The following is a 16,820-nucleotide window of genomic DNA, read 5'->3' as shown; positions in this document are numbered from 1 at the left end:
TATGGTGCATAGAACCAAATAATGGAAAACTCATAATCAGCGGAGATGCCACTTTTGATGAGAAGAATATGCCTTGCCTTATTAAGGCCAAGGCTGGTGCTTCAGTGGAGGTGGAGCCTGCAAGACCAGTCCATAATTCACCTGAGATTGAAGAAGGGCAGAGTTCTCAGGAGCAAGAGACAAGTTCTGATCAGAGTGAGCCAACACAGAGGGAAAAATCAAGAAGGATCAGGAAGTTGCCTGCAAAATTCTCAGATTATGAAATGACATTTTTTGCTTTGTGTCTTGCAGAAGATATAGAGTTTGCAGAGCCTGCCACTTATGATGAAGCTATGAGAGGAAATGAATGAGAGAAATGGTATGCTGCTATGAAAGAGGAGATAGATTCACTGATGAAGAACTATACCTGGGTGCTAGTTGATAGACCTAGTTCCCAAAGGGTTGTGGGATACAAGTGGATTTTCAAGAAGAAGGTGGAGGTCTCAGATGGGAACAAGATCAGATATAAGGCAGGGTTGGTTGCCAAAGGGTATTCTCAACAGGAAGGAATTGATTATAATGAGATTTTCTCTTATGTTGTCAAGCATGCTTCCATAAGGATCCTTCTATTTGTGGTTGTTCAAAGAAACTGGGAGCTTCATCAATTGGATGTCAAAATTGCATTTTTACATGGAGATTTGGTTGAGACCATCTACATAGAGCAACCACAAGGTTTTGTCAAGCCAAGGGAGGAACACAAAGTCTGCCATTTGAAGAAAAGCCTGTATGGATTGAAACAAAGCTGCAGGTAGTGGTACATTAAATTTGACTCCCATCTCAGTATCGTGGGGTTTGTGAAATCGGCATATGATAGTTGTGTTTACATAAGAACTGATGGAGCTAGGGCAGTAACATATTTGGTGCTCTATGTTGATGATATGCTTGTGGCTGCAGCAAGCATGGAAGAGATAAATGCTATCAAAGAGGAATTGAAGAAGGAGTTTGAAATGAAAGATTTGGGATAGGCCAAGAGGAAATTGGGAATGGATATCCTTAGAATCAGAGATCAAGGCAGAATATGGCTGATGCAAGAAGATTATCAGGGAAAGGTAGTAAAGAGGTTCCAGATGGAGAACTCAAAACAAGTGTCAGTGCCATTGGCGCAGCATTTCAAGCTGTGCCTGGACCAAGTTCCTAAAACTGACTCAGAGAGGTAAAAAATGCAGCAGATTCCTTATTCAAATATTGTGGGAAGTATCATGTATTCCATGATATGCACAAGGCCAGATCTTGCTCATGCAATCAGTGTAACGAGTAGGTATATGAAGGAGTACGGAGAGAACACTGGCTGGCTTTGAAGTGGATTATGAGGTACATCAAAGGCAGCAAGAATGTTGGGATTCTATTTCAGAAGCAAGAAGATGAAGTAAGGGATCCATTGCTTGGTTTCTGTGACTCTGATTTTGCTTCAAATCTGGATAGCAGAAAGTCCCAAACGGGCTATGTGTATAAGCTCTATGGCTCGGCTATAACTTGGAAGTCTACACTTCAATCAGTTGTGGCTCTATCTACTATAGAAGCCGAATATATTGCAATGACTGAAGCAATCAAGGAAGGTGTCTGGTTGAGAGGAATCTTCGGAGATTTTGGGATAGAGCAGAAGGTTGTGAGGGTGCTATGTGACAACAATAGTGCGATTTGTTTGACAAAGCACCAAGTATTTCATGAAAAAAGTAAACATATTGATGTTAGACTTCATTTCATAAGGGATCAGATTGATAAAGGGGAGGTTGAAGTGCTCAGAGTCAGCACGGATGAGAATGCAGCAGATGCGTTGACAAAGGCATTGCCACACTCTAAGCTCAAGCGTTGCTTGGAGTTGGTGAATGTGTTGCCCCAGTGATCTAGAAGGATAGGTGGAGTATCAGAGAAGGGATGTTTAGGCTCTCATGCTTAAGGTGGAGATTGTGGGGGTCAATGATCAAGAGAGCCACACATAAACAAGGTTGGGTGCGTGTGATAAGCCGGACGCGGTGAGATACACGTGCAGCCGAGTGCATGTGTGAATGCATCCGGAGTTAGTTATAACTGCTCGTGGATTGAAAGGGGTTTCATATACTCAGCTCCAGCTCACTTAATCACACACGAATCACCATCATTTTGTAACAGAAGTAGGAGAGTGAAGAAAGAGTGAGGTAGTGAGTTCTTGCGATTCAATCTTGTGAGTAGATTGTAGAAAGCTTGAGTGATTTCTTTCTTGTTCCAAATCTGTACAAAGAGAGTGTGAGATCAATACATCCATAACTGAATCTTCCCTTGGACGTAGACGTTTTGTCGAACCACGTAAAAATCCGGTGTGTTGTTATTTTTTCTTGTCGATCTTTTTCTGCGTCGATCGTTCATCTTCGTAATTCAATAATAAATATGTTAAGAAGTTGCAATCCAAAAATATTCTACATATTTGAAAAAGAAGAAACAGATGAGTAGCTTCTACCTAATCAGATGACTCTTCAATAACCTCGAATTTATTCAGGAAAAAAAGATTGCATCGTTGATAGCAAAAAAGAATCAAGATAATTTGTAGGTAAATTCTCAATAAAGATACGGTGAAGAGATAAAAAAAAGGATATTAACAAATTAAAATACAATAAAAATGAAAGTAATAATGATAATTTTATTCCGGAAGGCATCGGCCTTAATTTCATGGTAATCATCGCGATCAAGATATCTGCTGAAGCAAAACCATGAAAACTCTTCCCTAACCTGTTTGACTCCCCAATCAACAAATTTGTTGTAAATAATTCAGTTCTATTACCCTCCGCATCTCCAAATCCAATCCAAATGCGATTTACCCATTCATCAAACACTTATTCCACAATATATCCAAAGTGAACGTATTTGACATTGCAGATAAGAGAGTGAAAAAGAAACATTGATATGTAGATTTAGAGTGATGGAAGAGAGGTAATTTTTGGTATAGCTTCTGATATTGAGAAAAACGAAAGAGAATTGAAGAAGAGAAGGTGATATTGATTTGGATGAATTTCACATATTGAGAAAAACGAAAGAGAATTAAAGAAGAGAAGGTGATACTGATTTGGACGAATTTCACACATGGAGGAAAACGATCCATTATTGAGAATTGAAGAAGAGAAGGTGAAATTGATTTGGAAGAATTGCCCTGATTGAGAAAACAAAAGGGAATCGATGGAGAGAAGGTGGTATCGATTTCAGGAATTGAAGAAGGGAAGATGAGTTGAATTTCACAGATTAAAGAGTATATGACATGGAGAGAGAGAGAAAGAGGGGGGCGCTCACTAGGAACGCCCAGCATATCATCTCTCTGTCGGGTCCAGCCATGGTGTTTTGCTAATGAGGGTGAAAGAATTTAATTAGATTTGATTTTTCTCTAATTTCATTTTGTGCTAAACCTTTCTCATTTCTTTCTCATCTTGCCCTCTATTGTCAGTTAGGTCTGCTGCCTTGCCTCTACTTTTCAATGTCAGTGTTAATTTTTTAACTATGTTCGATCCCATGAATTTTGTTTTTAGATAAAGAGCACGTGCTTTTGGAGTTTTTCATGCTTAAAAGGAAGGAAATTCTGTAGCTCTTAGTTTAACAAATTTTATCATTTTAATTATCTAAAGATGAACTATTAGAAATAAAATTTTCCAACATCATTCCAGGATAACAAATAATATATTGTATTCGTCCCAAAAAATAGTCTATTTTACTGTTTTGATATGTCCTCAAAGTTGAATGTACTTCCATATTTTATAAGCTATTCTTTCTAAGGGTGGGTCAGTACATGACATAGTAATATATGTTTGTGTAGGGAATTTAAAGCACATTTTAGAAGTTTAACCATATTGAGTGAAAATGTGATAATGGATGAAGTATGAACTCTCAACCTTATCAATTGTCTGTACTTATATTGTTACTGATTTTATTCAAATATAGAATGGTAAAATATTGGATCTTCTCAACTAGCATATCGCTTTAGTAGCACTTAAAGTCTTAAACTATTGTTAATAAAATTAGATTAAATGAAGTTTCCATTTTGTTAAATATATCAATATCCGCAGACAATTTTTTTCTATTTGAACATGATTAGAGTTGCACATATAATTATGCTATGCTGTCGTAATCCTAACATTTTCTTTGGTATTTTCCAAATATAACATAAAAGACGTGCATATCGACTATGATCAATTTACACCCAAAATGAGACGCACTAGCATCTACATCCTAAAGGATTAGTGACCATCATATTTCAACCAAATTATCCCCCTAAAGACAAGTAAATATAGTTTAACCAGTAAGACTTTTTGAATTGGCACACTATTTTTTAAAGAATTAATGTCTAAAACCAAAGGTCTTTAATTTAAAGTCATTTTTAAAAATTCTTTAACTAAATAATCAGAATGTCTAACCGTATAATTAAATAAATATAGATATAAGTAAATCTCATTACAATGCTTTGGAGTATTTAAAAATTACTTTTCCTGATGTAATTTTTTTATGCCTATTTCCGCTTAGCCATATTTTTATAATGCAATGCAACCTTGTTTCAATGGCGATAGTTGTTTTTGGGCTTTTGAGTTTGGGATTGACTAAAATATAAAATTGGAATCCAATCTCTATATGTAGATCATTAGTGGTGACAGAATTAAAGTTGTGATTGAATTCAATTCCTGAATTATATAGTACGCTTTGTATGTTATTGCATTATATTGATTTATTATTTAATTATATATTTAATTGCATGATTTTATGTATCTATTAATTATATGCATGTCATCGTGTTTATGGTTTTTCAAGCATGCTAGCTTTCTCTACATGTGTAGATGTAAATCAAATGATCATCTAGAATAGATCTTCTATGGCGAACCCAACAATCTCTATAGGTAGATCATTAGTACAATGTCATTTAATTCATGTGCGGCCCATTATCCCCTCCCCATGCATTTTTCAGTGATATGGAGAAGTTGATAAACTGTCACACAAGAAATATTATCGATGAAAACTGGAGCTATTGAGGAAATTATTCTTAAATTGCATTTGTTAGCAACATAACATTCTTAACAGTTAACACTAACGAGGAGTACATCAATTAATCGACATGAACGCCTAAACTATTCTAACTCCTATACTTTATGCGCTAACTCAAATAAGTAGCAAAACAATAAAAAAGTATATTCTCTAATCTCTATAAAGTTTCAATTATTAAGGATGAATTTGCATTTATTAGCTCGACATTTAAGTAGAGTTGCAAAATGTCATAATAACTTTTTGAAATAGACATAGACTACTTCAGTCAACATGGCCTTTAAATATACCTCCACTACTGGTCAAATAACAAATAAAAGTGGGGTACACAACTGCATCTTGAAAGCCAAAGTCAGCTCAAGATATTGATTATCCATTGAGAAATACCTTCTAACTATAGTAAGACTTTCAAGAAAATAAAATAAAATTCAGTGGAATATTCATTTAATCAGAGTGTAAAAGTTACTTATAAACTATACTAAAAAAACAAGAAAATAGAGCATGCTGTTTCTACTGCTATACACGTTCAAACTGGCAATCTCGGCAATATCCTTTGCCCTAAAAATTCCCCCAAATCTCCATATACAGTGTTGAAGAAATGGAGAATCCGGCATCTCCGAATCCAACGCTCTGCGGCAGCATCCTCCTCGATGAGTCTCCGGCAAATCCAAAGCATGAATTGAGCGGCTGAGAGCAATCCGAAAGCGGCGTAGACGAAGAAGGAGGCGGAATCCTGGAGGAAAACCGACAAGAGAGCGGCGACCGAGGCATATCCAGAGGAGACGAGCAGATGATGAGCGAGGCGGTGGTGGGGGAAGTGGAGCGTGGCGACGCAGGCGAGGTAGTGTAGGACGTAGGTGGAGATGAAGACGTGCGATGCGATGGGATGCGTCGAGAACGGAGACTGGTTAGGGCCTTGAATCCACTGATATTTGAGCTGGAGGAAGGCTAGGAGAACGATGATTGTGGAGGTGGTGTGTTTACTGAATTGCTGAGTGATCAAATGCAGGCGCCTCGCGTTTTGAGGCATTGTGAATTGTGTGTTTGCGTGATACAGAGGCTAGCTAGTTTTTTTTAGTTTGTGATTATGGTTTTTGGTAGCTGGTATTTATAATTTTATGGCAGTCTTTTGCGATGAATGGAGTTGTGAAAAATTACGGCAATTTCTAGGAAATTTCATACTCGCGCGTATTCACGCGTTGATAATCAATCTTTTCTCATTTTCTTTCATATTTTTACTCTTAGTTTAAATACTATTCCATTAAAACATTGTAACATGTAATTATAAAAATATTAATTATATTATTATTTCTGGAATAAAACTGCTAACTCATTAATATTCAAAAACTGTATGGTAAAAAATATCCCCTAATTACATGTTGTTGAAATAATCTATTTTATAAAATAGTACTAGTAGGAGTAGTTCGCTATAAAAATGAAATAAGGATAGCATATTTTTGAGATAATCATTTTATTACAAAAATGCGTATTTTGATGATTAGATTTTACAATGTTTTTTAGTAATCAAAATTATACTCCTTAATAATGTTAAATAAGAATGAAATATAGAAGAAAGCGATAAAAAATAGAAATGGGTCTGTTATTTGATGCCTTATATTTGTTCGTTTTGTGCACAACAAAATATGATGTTTTTAACAACAACAGGGATCCATAGACCTTTACACTACAGGGAACTTTCGACGCTATAATTTCATTTCATTTCTGTATATTGGGTAAAAAAAAGAACTTGCAAAAGGTATATTGGGTACAAACGTGATTGTTATTTTTAATATATATACTCCATTACATAAAATTTAATATCGGGTCAAGGTCCAGATGAAGATCATTGTTGTCTTGCATAATTGAAACAAGTAGTAGATAAAATATCGTCGAATGCTCGTTCCATATTTGGAAAATTTTAGTACTATTTTACATGTTTTTTTTTTAATCTAAATCTTTCTGGTTTCCTACAACTTTCGAAAGGATATGCATGCAAGAAAAATGAATATTACTAGTAATAAGTATGAATATGCTTGTATGATCTACTAGTGTCAACAAAATTAATACTCAAGAATTGATACTAATCACGTAGAATTATTGTGAACAGCAATTAGTTTAAAATAGACGCAAACTAATAACTTAAGCCACATGCACCAAATTATTTCGTAGAATTATTGTGAATTGAAAGTGCGGGCGGCTGGCGTTTTGAGGCATTATGTATGCGTAACGAGAGAGAGGCTAGATGCGTTTGTAGTACTATGTGATAATGGATTTCTTAGAGATTCTCTAAGGAAGATATAAATGAAGAGTTAAAGTTAAATAACTATCATATTTACTTTTTATAAATGAAAAATCATTCCTATAGGCAGAGGTTCTATTTAAGAAGTTAATATATATATTTTTTTATTTTGAAGAGGTATATTTGTTTCTTTTCATGAAAAATCATTCTCCAAAAGAGAAAGTATTTGAGAAGGTATTACACTTTATATTTTTTTTAATGCATTTTGTACTAGTATTATTTTATTTTTCTTTGGAATATGTTATTTTTTGGAATGGTATATTTCACTTTTTGAAGAAGTATATAGATGAAATTCTCAAAGCTAGTCTAAAAATAATTTGTGACGTCCTGATTTAGAATTTAAAAGTAGTTTGAATTGAAATTTATATTGTTTATGTTTTTAAACAAACCTGAAACAATGTTAAAAACTCCTCCATCAAATTAGATAAAAATGTAAGATTCATGATCTCAGATTCTCAGATGGATCATCCTATAATAATTAAGAGTAAAGTCTAAAATCGATTGTGTACATTTTGATTAAAAAAAACTTTTTAGTCCTATCCTATTAAAAATACAAAAACAAATTATCCCTGAATGCTCAATTGACTATGAATTTATACCCAAAATTAGTAGCAACATATACAACACGCTAGAAAACTCTAAATAAAAAATCAACTATCAAATTCTAGAATGAGAACATTTGTCAGCTTGGAAATCCCACAAATCTATAAAATCACATAAATAAGAAAACTCAAGCTCTTTCGTTTGTAATCTGATTCTGTTTATGAAAGTTATAAACATTTGGAAAATTTTAACTCAAAATTTGATAACCACCACACAAAGATACAACACCTTGCCACTCCGAACTAGTAAGCAACGGGAAAACCACATTCCTGAAGCAGTTGCAAAATGTTGCTTGAGTTATCTCACCAATCACCCCCTGGACCATAAATCCATCTATTATGGACTTGCCACTGCGAATAAGTAAGAACTTCACATCCTGTATCTGTAACCTGCAAGATTCATGTAAACCAATTGTTCTAGTATTTGATATTGGTCAGGAAATTAGACATGGTGCAATACTGATCAATGAAGATTAAACATGTAAACTTCTATGGTGAATGTAGTGATATATAATGAGAACTTGAGCTTTTACCAGAAGTGTATGTTCAAATTGGGCACTGCGTTTCCCATCTGCAGTTACAGAAGTCCATCCATCAGGCCACATCCGGTCGCGCCAAACACCTACCATGAAAGTGATTTAGATGACCACAGAAGTTTCAAACACAGGGCAAAGGTTTAGCAACTAAAATCTACCAGAATTTGTCATAGGTTCAATGGTAAATGTCTGGCCAGCTTTCATCACTCCAACAGCGTTATTTCCTGCTTGGGTTAAGGCCCTATGGGAAAGTGAAGTTACAAGATACTTAAAGATGAATCCTAATGCAAAGACATCTCATGAGTTCATTTATCTCAGTCATTTGAATTTTCGCGACAATATATTAAACAAACATGCCTCATTAGAACTATGCTCTTAACAATGCATGGTAAAAGTTAACAGTTCAATTCCACTTTGAGGATAATTGCATAATGGGGTAAATTTGGGGCACAGTGGAAGAGCTCGCCAATTCCATGACCACAATAAGATTTCACCTGCAGAATGATATATCAGTAATGTCAAAAGTAAGTAAGAATGGAAGTTCATAGATTTACAAACAAGAGAAGCTCCATTACCACGGAGAAACCAGACATAGAAGCATGCCGGCTAATGATTTCCCCCATTTCCCGAAAACGCACCCCAGGTTTAACTATAGAAAGCATGGATAAGACACAATAAACAGTCAGCAGCATGATTCCGCAGATATAAAGCAGGGAAACAAATGAACTTATTAAAGTAACAAGCACTAGCAGCAATCATTAATTTAGAGTTCACATGATCGTTTGAGTGAGATTTGAAAAGTACACACAAAAATTGGGAAAGCCAGAGAAAGAGAACTAAATAATAAAAGAATTATGTCACGAGACACATAAAGGGCAAACACTTACCAGCTGCTATTGCTTTATCCAGGCATTCATATGTACACTGAACCAACCGTTTAGATGCTTCATCAACATTACCCACAAAGAATGTTTCGTTCAAATCACCTGCATAAGCAGGCAAGCAAAAAAACATTTAGTCTCTGTACTTAATGAACATATACATAATAACTATAATCTTGAGTTGGCTATGTATATCCTTACCATGTACCCCTTTATAATACACAGTCACATCTACATTTACAATATCACCATCCTCTAATATCCTGAACGACAGAAACAAATGTGAGTGAGAATGTACTTTCCCTGTATAGAATGATCACCCATGTTCATTACAAGTATTATACACAACGTCTGGGCCTCTGGCGTTTTTACATATATCTCAAAAGCAAAAGGCTGGCTTCATGGTTGGTCCCAAGTGCTTGAGCCGAGGAGAAACAAGTTAGAGAGCAGAAGGAAAGTATGGGAGATTCATAAGACCAAGTCATGAGAAGTGCATCAGACGCCATATATATGCGCTACACATTAGCATCTATCATACATATAGTTGAGAACATACCTTGCATCAGGAATCCCATGGCAGATAACTTCATTTACTGACCTGAGAGAGTTAAGAGTTCATATTCTGATGTATTTAGGGACAGTGATGTAAATAACATTGAGAGAAAATTATAAGTAAGAAATACCTACGTGCAGCAAGACTTGGGAAAGAAATGATAATTTGAAGGAGATGGATATCCTCCTGCACGAAAAATTAAAGTGAACACAGAAACACTATCTTCCAAAGAAACAACAAAATTCAGCAGGTAGAGATATACAGTGTGAAATGAGACTATGTGAGGGATGTAAACCATACCAGCAGCAATAGTTTTCATGAACAGCAGCATCAATCTCATCAGTAGTAATTCCAGGTCTTACTATCCGAGCAGCAGCATCCAAAACTTCCCTTGCAGTCTGGAGGTAAGAATGCAAGGCTTAACAGGAAGTCAAAACTAGAATGCTGAAAATAATATTCTATACTGTATGCATAAAACAATAATAATGACTCTCAAGAAGACAAGTTGCAGTGAAGTGTTGAAGTAATTATTACCCTGTCCAGTCAAAATGCGGAATTTTCGGTGTCCGAGATTGTCCTCTGCGCAGGCAGTAAAGCCAGCCATCATTGGGCAGGCCCGAATTTCTTTCACCAGAATTTTCAGATGCAGGGGAAGAAGAATTTGAATTTGAGTGAACAAATTTATGGAAGAGTAATGATAAACAACCAAATTTTGTACAACCAAAATAAGGTAATATTAATATTTAATGTATTAATTATATATTAAAATCATAAATATAGTAAGTGGATAAGTTAAAAAGACTTATTAGCATTTAACCTCATTTTTATTTTTATATTTGAATTTTCTTTCTATTATTTTTAAATTTTGAAATAAAGTATGCACTAAATAAAATTAATGGTTCCAAAAAATTAAAAAAAATATACATAAATTATATATATGACCATAATATTATACACTTTCCATGTATTATATATGAATCTATATATTTTAATAAAATGCATAAATAAACCTATTTTTATATAAATAAACTAGTTTTTGGTTGTGCAAAATTTTTGTTGTTACGAGAATTCCAGGATGCCTTGAAACAGGGAACTCAAAGGAAAATGACGTCTATCAAGAATAGGCATTATTATCATCAATATTGCAGCCAATTCCATAATTAATGGAAGCCCAATTAACATTAGTGTCATAAAGTCTATGTCAGACTGTCTTCTTAGAGTGTCTAGAATAACGCGGCACAGCCACAAATACTTGTTCAGTGTGGACACGCCACAATAACAAATTATATTATTTTATTAATTATTGATATATTTTTATTCAATTAAATGTTAACACAAATTTATGTTGATATTTTAATATACTATGTTGACATTTTAAATATAAATGTCAACACAGTGTATTAAAATATCAACTAAGTTTATATTGACATTTCAATTTCATTGTGTTTACACTGCATTGATAAGTTAGCAACTTAAGAAAGTAACGAATCACACCTCACAAGTTGGAAAAGGTATGTAAATAACTGTGCGGAATAGAAATTTTTCGCCTATTACAAAGGAAGTAATAATAATATCAATATCTACTAATCATATAACTCAAATTCTCTGCAGCTTAAAATGGAATAATAATACTCCCTTCGTCTCTTATATCTTGTTACATTTTTTCATTTTCATCTGTCCCATAGAATTTGTTACATTTTATTTTTTACCATTTTTTTTAATAGAACTCATATTCAACTAATTCATTCTCACTCACGTAGTAATATAAAACTAATGGAGTAGTATATAAAAGTAGGACTCACCCAATACTAACTTTTTCAACTCACTTTCTATTACATTTCTTAAAACCCGTGTCCGGTCAAAATGGACAAAATAAAATTGAGATGTCACAAGACACATTAATTAAAACAAATTACTCAAGTGCAGATGCATCATTACATCAATCAACCAGGATAAAATTCTAAATCCCAAACAAAAAGGGAAAACAACATAGAACAAATGAGACCATCACAGGTTGAAAGGATTCAGATTGGGATTCTGATTCTGGCCAGATTGAGAAGAGCTAGACTGGCCGAATAAGTAGGGATCCCACCCGAGCCCGCTCCCGTCCATCCCGCCTCCTCCTCCTCCTCCCGGGCTCTGCACCAGGTTCCACGGGAAGCTCTCCATGCCATTGCCATCCTCCTCCATCTGTGGCGGGGCCTCTTTCACCACAGGAGGAGTAGGAGGAGGCGGCGGGAGTGGAGGCAGCGGCGCAGCCTGTTTGCGCTGGTGCTCCGCCGCCATGGCGTCCATCCTGCCCTTGATCTCCCTGAGTATCTGGCTGATGACCCAGCTCATCTCCGAGACGTCAGTGATTTGGAGGTCGTGGATGGAGGCCTGGCCCGTGATGCAGCGGAACATGAAGGCCTCGAGCTCGCGGCAGCTGTTCTCCTTCTGGAGGCGGCGGAGCTGCTCCGTTGCCTTCTTGATCCGCTGCCGCGTGTAGCTCTCCTGGTTTACCATCTTCCGGCTCTGGTCCATGATGGAGAGCTTGCGGAAGCGGGCCAGGATGGACTGCGCATCAAGAGGCGATGGCCATACCACCGGCGCGGGGTCGTACTGGCTGTAGATGATGACGCATGCTTGGACACCGCAGAGGGTGCTCAGCTCGCTCACCTTCTTAATCAAACCCTTCTTTCGCTTCTTGTAGGAAGCTTTTCTCTCAGAGTCGTTGGTAATGTAGGCGAGGGTTACCTTCTTTCTTGTCATTGTTTTAAGGTTAACAATGATTTTTGGTGCGTTTTAGGCTCTCTTTGGGTACATAGAATTTTGAATTTTGCATAGTGTTATCTTAGTTGTTCCAATTAATTTTATATGTTTATGAGGAAATAAATATTTATTATTATGATATTGGCAAGATAAATTTAAAAACTCTTTATAGCAATTTTAGAGTAATTGTACCTACAATAGTACTACCTTTTTTCTAAATAGTACTAACACTAATAATAAAGTGCTTTTGCTTTATCGAGTGCCCTATTGTTTAGGACTTATTCGATGTACGTTTTTTGCTTTGTCGTTTTTGTATATCGTTTGTATTTAAGATAGAGCCTTGCCGATAGTCGTTTTGAACTTATACTTACTTTCGATAGTTTGATCCATTTTAACTATATAATAACCTAATAATAAAGCACAAGACCAATGCACATGTACACAAATAATCATTAATTAGGAGTACTTACAAAGAGTATAAAATTTTTGCGGATAGATAATACCTTAATTTCCAATGCAAAATCAAATGCACGTCCTTTTCAAACATCTTTTTTAAAAAAAAAAAAATTGTAACGAAAGATTATAATTTGCAACCACTTTCAAAATTAGATCGGTAAGCATATTAGTGAAGCTATTGATTCGATTCAGTTTGAAATTTTTGATATTTCATTCTAATGACAGTACATCTGATTAATTTACATTTGATATTGTGCAATATCAATTACATTCCGTAAGTGTATTAGTACATCTGATTAATTTACATTTGATATTGTGCAATATCAATTACATTCCGTAAGTGTATTGCACAAAATCAATTACATTCTATAAGTATCATCTCCAGATTAACTCAAGTTTTTGGAGGTCAAATGCTAAAATTAAATTTGAAATTTTGTTACAATAGACATCATAATCGACTAACCTGGCTCACAAACTATTATTCGTGAAATACCCTTCTTCGTGCATAAATTATGTCGGATCCAGCCATGGTGTTTTGCTAATGAGGGTGAAAATTTTAGTTAGGTTAATTATGTCGGATCCAGCCATGGTTTTTCTCTAATTTCATTTTGTGCTAGGGAGATTGTTTAGGACTTATTCGATGTACGTTTTTTGCTTTATCGTTTTGTATATGGTTTGTATTTACGGCAGAGCCTTGCCGATTGTCGTTTTGAAGTTATACTTACTACTTTCGATAATTTGTGCCATTTTAACTATATAAAAACCTAATAATAAAGCACAAGACCAATGCACACATACACAAAGGGGCACACTATGGAGCCACCTTAATTAAAGTGACAGCTTAACTCTATTTATAGCCATCCGATCTTCTAATTAGATGGTTGAGATTGATTTGTAGAATCAGAACATGGATTGCTTGGTTAGTAACATATTATTGCTTATAAGGATAATTCTGTCTTTTTGCTGAAATTGAAACTGATACGGGAATGGAAAATCCCGATAAATTTGGGCGATGATTCATGATATTTTTCTCCCACTCCGCAATAACTCTTTCCCACTAACTTGAAAACAGAATCACCATTCTCTCTCCCCAATCGACCTTTCTCTCTTTCCCTCTTTTATTCAATTACCGATTTCATTCCTAATTCACAATAAACCCATTACTAATTTACAATAAACCCTAGGTCAGTGGCGCTTTCTGCTAGGCATCTCGCGACGAAGCTCCGAAATTCGCCACGTTGGGCAAGTCATCGCTGGTTGTTCATCGCCCGACGCTTCGGCCTCATGCTCGTGATCTTTGGGTCCGATTTTCGATTAATTATTGCTTAGTCTGACCTGTTTAGTGGTTGTTTAGATTCTATTGCTTATTTTTGAATTGCTTATTGCTTATTTTTGAATTGCTCATTGCTTATTGCTACATCACGTTGCCCTAAGCAAACCTAAATTTCCAGTTCACCACCATGAGTCAAAAATTCGGATTGCTTATTGCTTCTGTTTATTTGTTGTTGATTATATTGCATTGTTCATTGCTAATTGCCTACACGGGCTGTTGTTGCTTTGCACAATAATGTAGATTTTCGATTTATTATTGCTTAGTCTGATTGCGTAGTGCTTATTTAGGTTTTACTGCTTATTGATTATTGTTCTATTGCTTTTTTTCGGACTGCTTATTGCTTATTGTATATGTTGATTGGTTATTCTTGTATTGCGTCGTTAGTTGCTAATTGCCAGAACGGGTTGTTGCTTTGCATAATAATGTGTCTGTAATTGCTTATTTGTACCTAATATTTGCTTTGTTTGTGGTGGCTCCATTTAGTATCTATAATTGATGACTTCCTAGAATGCATTGTATGACTTGGTGCTTGCTTGTTACGTCTTTGAAATTGCTTGATAAAGGGATTGGTATTTATTATGGTTGCTACATTTAAAACTTATTCTTCTTGGCTTGGATTCATATGCTGTGAATCTGGTTAGGTGTGGTTTGCTATCGGATATATGTCCTTTTTTTTAAAATACGGGATGACGTTGGGTGTGGTTCCTCGAAATTACGCTTGATTGATCCTTAGTAATTGCTTGGTTCTATTATATTGTTGGCTTGGTTGGAAACTGATTTTTTTTGCTTACTAATGACTGGAAATTTGCTTGTTCACAAGATATTATCTGATTAGAATAATGACGTTTGTGTGCGTAATAATGGATGAGTCATTGTTTGTTTCTGCCATATGAGTTGCTTGCTTAACAATTAGTTTTGTAAATGCTCAAAAGAAGTATTAGTTTTGTTTGTATTTATTTTGGTCGTGCAACAAAGGACACAATTATACAATGCTGAGAAAGAGGAAGACAACCGAAGAGCCTGAGATAGAAGAGGAATGCGAAAGACAATTTGCAGAAGCTCAAAGTCGATCTGAAAATGAGGGTTGATCAGGGAAAAATTCTGATAAAGACAAATAACTATGAATGGTGAATGATATTTTTTGAATGTTGAAAAGATGGCGACAGAGTACCCCAAACCTTGAATAGTGAATGCTATTGTTTTAGAAAAATGACAATAACTTTGTTTTGTTTTGTTAGGAATATTAGTTTATTTTGGTGTAGTGACTGGTGGTTTCAGAATTTCTTTTGTGGTGGTACTTTTTGCATGTGACATGCATAGAAAAATACGTTAGGACACTGTAATATAGGCAAGCAAAATAAACTAATGATTTTCAAACCAAGCAAATTCTAAAAAATAAACAATAAAAAATACTTATAAAATCAAGCAAGTTGCGATACAAATCCAATGTTGATTATGAAAGTACATCAAGGGCTAGTCGAATTCAATTAATTATAAATTGACATGTTATATATGATATGCAATTTGGGAAGAATAACCAAGCATTAAAATAAATGTTACCAAGCAAGATGATATGTAACAACTTCTTCTAATAAAACTTTTCTCACGGACAACTTTCCTTAATCACAAAGCGAAATGAAGCAAAGCCATATTAAACCAAATTAATGGCTAGTCGATTTGTATTGATAGGGTGTAAAAGAACATTAGTAAAAGCAATATAGTATATATTGACATGCAATATGTGATCAATCATTTTGAACATTATTGACAAATCCGGAATACATGCCACTGATAAGCAATTTTAAACTAGGAATCAAGCAATATTAAACATCTAACCAAACACGTTGATATTCTACATCCGAAGTCAAATAAGAAAGCAAAAAACTAATGTAATAATCAATCTATCACAATGATATGCAACTGCGGATGCGGTGGCCAGCAATAAAAGTAAAGTATAGAAGAATTGGTTCCACGTTTCCGAGTGTCGAAACCAGCTTCACGAGCATAAGCGTGGTAGAAAGCAATTCCGTCGTCCAAGCTGTTGAATTTCTTGCCAATGAATGATTTTACTTTGTTAGGGCAGTCGGGCACACAAGTAACTGCATATGGTACAGAATAAGCAATTTCTATAAAAGAGGAAAGCAATACAAGGTACTAAATCAAGCAATCATAACTACATATGATATAGAATAAGCAATTTCTATAAAAGAGGAAAGCAATACAAGGTACTAAATCAAGCAACCATAACTGCATATGAAATAGAATAAGCAATTTCTATAAAAGAGGAAAGCAATACAAGGTACTAAATCAAGCAACCATAATTGCATATGACATAGAATAAGCAATTTCTATAAAAGAGGAAAGCAATACATGGTACTAAA

The 16,820-nt window shown here is 35.1% G+C and overlaps 1 protein-coding gene and 1 pseudogene across 1 annotated transcript; both read right to left on the bottom strand.

The window, feature by feature from the left end:
- Positions 1–7,942: 7,942 nt before the first annotated feature.
- Positions 7,943–10,298, bottom strand: LOC125194640 (methionine aminopeptidase 1A-like). Its single transcript, XM_089057726.1, has 9 exons — positions 10,200–10,298; positions 10,034–10,085; positions 9,903–9,944; positions 9,548–9,609; positions 9,353–9,451; positions 9,041–9,114; positions 8,624–8,959; positions 8,463–8,551; positions 7,943–8,319 (listed from the first exon to the last, which is right to left on the bottom strand). The coding sequence occupies exons 1-7, from the start codon at positions 10,237–10,239 to the stop codon at positions 8,861–8,863; spliced, it is 468 nt and encodes a 155-aa protein (XP_088913852.1). The 5' UTR covers positions 10,240–10,298; the 3' UTR covers positions 7,943–8,319; positions 8,463–8,551; positions 8,624–8,860.
- A 1,608-nt stretch (positions 10,299–11,906) lies between these two features.
- LOC125194639 (agamous-like MADS-box protein AGL80 pseudogene) lies at positions 11,907–12,650 on the bottom strand (annotated as a pseudogene).
- Positions 12,651–16,820: the final 4,170 nt, after the last annotated feature.

The sequence above is a fragment of the Salvia hispanica genome, chromosome 4 (assembly GCF_029641045.1).
Source record: "Salvia hispanica isolate PSC_SH4W2 chromosome 4, Shi_PSC_v1, whole genome shotgun sequence".
In the NCBI taxonomy this organism is placed as follows: domain Eukaryota; kingdom Viridiplantae; phylum Streptophyta; class Magnoliopsida; order Lamiales; family Lamiaceae; genus Salvia; species Salvia hispanica.
This window is presented reverse-complemented; position numbering and strand designations above follow the sequence as displayed.